We start from the raw sequence: 6,264 nt of genomic DNA, 5'->3' as shown, positions 1-6,264 counted from the left end.
TTCTCGCTCTTCGTGAACGGGGTGGCAGACTTCCTCTCCCTGGTCCCGACCGATGCCCCTGTGATGGTTGGTAAGCGAGTCCCTATCCTCATGTTCGCGGACGACACCATGATAATCTCAAAAACGCCAAGTGGGCTACAACGTGCCCTGCGGCGCTTTGAAGATTTTTGTTTGGACCGTGGCCTAGAAATAAACACCGCAAAAACAAAGTTTATGGTCCTTACTGAACATAAACCGTCCAGGTCTGTTAAACCATTCAGAGGGAGCATATATATGAATAATTCCCCGCTAGAGCGGGTTGATGCCTTCACATATCTGGGGGTAACCCTCCAGAGAGATATGGGCTGGGCCAGCCAATTAGATCTAGTTGTATTAAAACATCACTAGCAGGCAGGTCTTCTTCTGAAAAGGTTTAAAGCCTCAGTATCGAAACCTATTAGCCCACTTTTGGAGATTTACGGGATGAAAATGTTAAGTTCGGCTCCTTATGGGGCTGAACTTTGGGGGGTTGAAAATTTAAGAAACCTGACACTAGCGGAAAACGAGTTTTTGAGAAAAGCGACTAGTGTCCCGCAAAGTACCCCCCTGACGCCATTGCTGTGGGACCTGGGTAAAAAAGCTGTTCAAGATCTAGCTTCCCTAGGCCGTTATTGTATTGGCGTAGGATATGGACCACCGAGGAACTTCAGCATTATGCTTGAGGCCTAAAGGAAATAATTGCTAAAGATGCCTTCCATAAAATACATTGGCTGAAGGCTATTAGGTCCTTGCTAGTAAGCCTGGGAATGGGTGAATTGTGGGATGATCCCACAAATGCGATATTCCCTTAAAAAAAAATTATGAAGGCTAAGTACTGGGAGATGGTTAATTCTAAAGTATGTGCAAAGGGTCTTTCATCTCATCTAACAGGTCGTTTTCTTGAATTTAAGGTACAACCGCAGCTGGAATTATATTGGGATGCCATAGAGAAGCAGTATGACCGTAAACTCTATTTCCAACTTAGAGTAGGCACCCTTCCAACAAGGTCATTCACAGCGAAATGGGCAAGAGAAAACGATGATGATAAATGCCCATGGTGCAGGGACCAACAAGAATCTAGAAGCCATCTTTTGTTCTTTTGTCCCTTCTATGCTGCACCTAGATCAATGTGGGTGAAACCTATCTGCAAATTAATTGGCACCCGCAGACTTGAAGAGGCATTAAGAATCCTATGTACAGATCCTAGTCTCCCAATTGCTATAGCTATGGCTAAATTTCTAAAATGGGCTTGGGTAATTCGGTTAAAACAGTTACGCTAGTAAATAGAGGTTTTGAAATTCATCCTCTCAAATCAACTGAGGAAAAGAGGGAACGCATTTTTTTTTTTAGCTTAGGTTTGAGTAATATTACCCTGGACTGTATATATTGATATTGATTTTAAATAACTTTTTTAATGAGTTTTAAGGAAATAAGACATTCGGCATTAGCCTCTTGAAGTTTAAACATGTTTTAAATATTTATTACATAAATGTTAATGTAATTTTTATACTGTAAAATGTGTATTTTATGTACTACTTTTATGACTTAATTGTCGAATAAAGTTTATGATGATGAAAGCCCACAAATCGTAAATCGCTCCTACAAGAGTGATTTTCTGCATCTCCGGCTCTATCTTCAAGAAGGTGTACAGTTGAAAGCAGTGTATCCACCTAGGTCTTGAGATCTGTTGATTCGTCTTCAAGGTTAGACACCCTACTCTACGCCTCTGTAACCCTCCTGACCACACTGCAGAGGTCCTGACTAAAGAGAGCAACGTCAACACCAACCTCACAAATCTTAGACTCGAGGGCTTCTCGTGGGGCCTAGATGGCTTGTAGTATTTGGGCCACATCCGCAGCAGAAGAGTGCACCAGGATTTGCTGGAGTCCGGGAGGGTATGTCGTGTTTCTGTCAATATTGGATTGAGCACCCGTCGTCCGGCCTTGTCCTTCCCCATTATACCCTGTGAAGGGGGCCTCCAGCCATTCACTGTCTCAAAGCCGGAAGTCTTGGTAAGGGGAACGAGAGACCGGCTACGTCTTAGAACCAAGGGAGATCTGCACTCGATCCGCTTACCCAAAGTGGCGACGGGGGCAGTACAAGCAGCCAAGGTGAAAAGGCGGCAGCTAAAAAGACAGGAGGGGTCTCACATTGAAATGAAACGGGGAAGTTGACTGGGGTATTTTCTACTCCCATATGTTGTCGCCTTAGAGGTCGCCACATGTCCACCTATCCAACTTTTCAGAGTACAAACGGGGTCACAGATAGCACATCTCCAGTCCGCTTACCTCCAATTCCTTAAGCGGGTAGCACAAAGAGCCGGGAGGAAAGCCCGTCAGGTGGCCCGGGCATCACCGGAGGGAGGCCCCCACTCTTCCATCTGGGCAGAGTAGATCTCAGTTCCCCCCTTGCAGTCAACAGGAGGCCAGGAGTAAGGTCTGATGTAGGCAGAGCAGAATGCCGCTCAGGCCTGCGAGAAGGAACAGGCCATGGAGTAAAAGCAGTGCCAGAGAGGAGACCTCATCGCCGCCAGGGGCGCTCGGGCAGGGGGGGGGGGGGGAGGAGGAAAGGGGGGGGCTCTCCTGACTACGCTCGGAATTGCCAACCCAACCCCCAGTGGTAGCCCGGCAAGCAGGGCTTGTCAGGGGGAGCCGGAGCAGGGGGAAGCTCAGATTGTGCCTTTGGTGCGATGCGCGGCTCTTGGTCAGCAATTGCCCGTCTTTAGCTACATTGCCTATCGGGCCCAGTCAGGTGAAGTGAAGAGTCACTTATGGGGGAATCCTTTGGTCTTGGCAGCGCTATGCTTGTAGTCCCTGCTTCTTCTCCACCGGCCCTTATCCGTTCCCACATGTGTGTCCGTCTCAGGCAGGAGGAGTGTCACATGCTCCCCGGGCCTGTGCCATTTTAAATATTGCAGCAAGGCCCGCTGCAAGCTGTATCGCTTCAGGGGCTCCAACATGGTATACTCAGGCTCTCACTCATCAATCAGACGCCATGGGAAGTATGGGGCAGGGCTGGAGCGGTGGTAGGGGGCGAAGGGCATCAGATTAGATGGGATGCAGAGGAAGTCCGAGGAGCGTCACTAAGATGCTACTGTCATGTTAGCTGCTTCGGCCACGCCCCCATGTGAAATTTAGATACTATTTTTTTACCGGTCTATACATGTACTACTCTGAACCCAATGCATTGGGAAATTGTGCTGCAAATGTATTCTTTTGTCACAACTACCCATATTTCTGCAGGAAAGCGTTGTGAACCCCCAAAACCTCTGTGGAGGGTTATGGTTTTGTTGGCACACCAAGAAGTATTGGAAGCTTTCATTGGTGTCCCTTTAAAACCTCTATTTTGTTCTAGCTAATGTGTGTGGAAAATGGAGTGCTCCAGTTCAACATGTTTATACTTTGCCAACTCCAGCCCCTGTTGGAGTCAATTTTACTTGCTTTGCTTTTTAGGTCTTGCCTGAGACAGCACATGCGCTGTTGCTTACGAGACATTCTGTTTACCAGTAGAGCTTTGGAGCCCACCCTTTGCTTAACATGCGTTGGCTTCACTGTCACTTTTATTTGCTGCCTCTTAATTGGCCAGCGCATACTGGGTTTACTTCCTATTTAGTTCCTCTTTTCGGTGGAGCATGGACCCAGTACTGATTGCTTCCACTTCTCATGCTGTGATCGAGGTACTGTTACTTGTTCCCTACCACTTTACCGTTGCCTGTGTTGCCCATGTCACATGGGGGAGACTCATTGGCTTTGCCAATGCTTGTTCTTGATTGGCGCAATTCATGACAGGCATGTATGCCATTCAATAGTTAAACGGAAATTATAGAAGTGTAGGTACTCCTTGTCTAAGAATGCCTGTGTACTGTTGACTCTCCCATCAAAGTACCAAAGGCGATTTACCCGGACAGTTAAAGTCAGGGCGTTGGAATCAGAGCCCAGGTCAAACAACACAGCACTTGGCCCGACCCAGCGCTGCGCTGAAGCCAGGGGAGGGCGAGAGGGAGCCAGTCCGAGGCAAAACTCGGTGGTGTTGCTGTATAACTTTCTCGAATGCTATTTAAAGGCCCTGCTGAGTCAGGAGAACTGAAGCTGCCGGAATGAGTAGTCTCTTCCAGCTCCCCGGGCAGCGGCCGAGGGAGGAATAAACTCTGCGCCAGAACATGGAGGGCCCGCACCCCGCAGACTGCGACCGCGCCTCCGAGGTGTCCTTCTCGCTGGAGGACGAGGCGGCGCTGGAGCCCGGGGAGGCGCAGCAACTATCCGACAGGTAAGCGCTCGCTGGGATAGGCGGGGCGCCTCGTTAGTACAGCAGCGCTATAAAGACACCCCCGCTGCCAGCGAGGGTCCTGGCGCCTCCGCCTTCCGAGACACCGGCACGCTTCTCGGAACGCCTCAAAAAACGTGGAGGGCAGTGCCAACCGCTCTTCGGCACTTCCGTTATTAATATTAATTTTAATAGAGAGAACTTTTGTCCTTCAGCAAGGCAGAATACGTTCAGGAGGGCAACTGAAACACAACTTTCGGAATACTTGCAGTTGTAGCCCTTCTAGCACCGGCTGCTGCCTACAAGGCAGTTCGTTGTGCCTGTTGTATCTTTCCAGGCTGTGCGCTCCGGCGCTGTGGCATGGCGGCCTCTAGATTCTTCTATTTAAAGAGACTCTGACAAGTTCGCCAGCTGGGAGTCTCCGCGACTGACGTCTGTAAACATGTTGAGGGTCTGTGTGTTTTTTCTTTTCCACTCTGTAGCCCCTGGTGCATGTCGGGCGCGGAACCCACGTAATTAATATATATATATATATATATATATATATATATATATATATATATATATATATATATATATATATATATATATATATATATATATATACACACACACACACACACACACATATACAGGGGCGCAACTAGGTCTTCATTTCGGGGGGGGGGGGCTAACATGGCAAAATAAGAGGCGTGGCTAATGTTAATCAATGGGGCGGAGCTAAAATGGCAGATAATCAGGATCGGTTAATGCCCCCTCACACCTTAAAACCCATACCCGCCCTGAACTCTAAAATTACCCCCGGCACCCCAAAACCCATACCCATCCTGATCCCTAAAATTATCCCCCCCTGGCACCCCAAAACCCATACTCACCCCACACCCTAAAATTACCCCCTGGCACCCCAAAACCCATTATCACCCTGAACCCTAAAATCACCCCCCTGGAGCCCCAAAGCCCATACCCGCCCTGAACCCTTAAATTACCCCTGGCACCCCAAAACCCATACCCACCCTGAACCCTAAAATGACCCCTGGCACCCCAAAACCCATACCCGCAGTGATCCCTAAAATTACACCCTTGCCCCCCAAAACCCATACTCACCCTGAATCTTAAAATTACCCCTGACACACCAAAACACATACCCACGCTGAACCCTAACATTAACCCCCTCACACCCTAAAACCCATACCCGCCCTGAACCCTAAAATTACCCCTGGCACCCCAAAACCCATACCAATCCCTAAAATTATCCCCCCGGCACCCCAAGACCCATACCCACCCCACACCCTAAAATTACCCCCTGGCACCCCAAAACCCATTACCACCCTGAACCCTAAAATCACCCCCCTGGAGCCCCAAAGCCCATACCCGCCCTGAACCCTTAAATTACCCCTGGCACCCCAAAACCCATACCCACCCTGAACCCTAAAATGACCCCTGGCACCCCAAAACCCATACCCGCAGTGATCCCTAAAATTACACCCTTGCCCCCCAAAACCCATACTCACCCTGAATCTTAAAATTACCCCTGGCACCCCAAAACCCATACCCACCCTAAACCCTAAAATTGCCCCCTGGAACCCCAAAACCCATACCCGCTCAGAACCCTAAAATTAAACCCTGGCACCCCAATTTGTAACCCACCATGAACCATAAAATTACTCACTGGCTCCCTAAAACCCACACCCACTCTGAACTCTAAAGTTACCCACTAGCACCCCCAAAAGGTAATGATGTGCTGAAAAATGCATTAAAGTTACTGGAACTTACATAAAAACTTCTGACTGCTCCTCTGATACTATACTGTGGAGTCGGGCTGATCAGCAGCACTGCGTCCTGGCATCCAGCCCCTCGAAGGTCTCAGAGTAGATAGGTCTCCTGGATTCTCCTTGCCTGGGTCCCCTCTGCTTCTTCGCTGCTGCCCTTGGATGCGAAAATAGAAAGATCCATGGCCCTGTTCACCATTTATCTGGTGAGCAG

The 6,264-nt window shown here is 48.9% G+C and overlaps 1 protein-coding gene across 2 annotated transcripts in view; it reads left to right on the top strand.

Moving 5' to 3' along the window:
* The first annotated feature begins 4,123 nt into the window (after positions 1 to 4,123).
* Positions 4,124 to 6,264, top strand: part of CMYA5 (cardiomyopathy associated 5) — a 427,063-nt gene continuing 424,922 nt past the window's right edge. Inside the window, exon 1 of one of the 2 annotated variants that reach the window (XR_013607048.1) lies at positions 4,124 to 4,284. Coding sequence is in view for 1 of the 2 variants with exons in the window: in XM_078675202.1 (XP_078531328.1) it covers positions 4,178 to 4,284 (107 nt within the window). In the remaining variant the exon portion in view is untranslated. The remainder of the gene's footprint in view (positions 4,285 to 6,264) is intronic. The other variant, XM_078675202.1, reaches the window with a different exon arrangement.

Source organism: Lissotriton helveticus, chromosome 2_1 (assembly GCF_964261635.1).
Source record: "Lissotriton helveticus chromosome 2_1, aLisHel1.1, whole genome shotgun sequence".
Classification (NCBI taxonomy): Eukaryota; Metazoa; Chordata; class Amphibia; order Caudata; family Salamandridae; genus Lissotriton; species Lissotriton helveticus.
The sequence above is the reverse complement of the archived record's forward strand: the minus strand, read 5'-3'. Positions and strand labels throughout refer to the sequence as shown.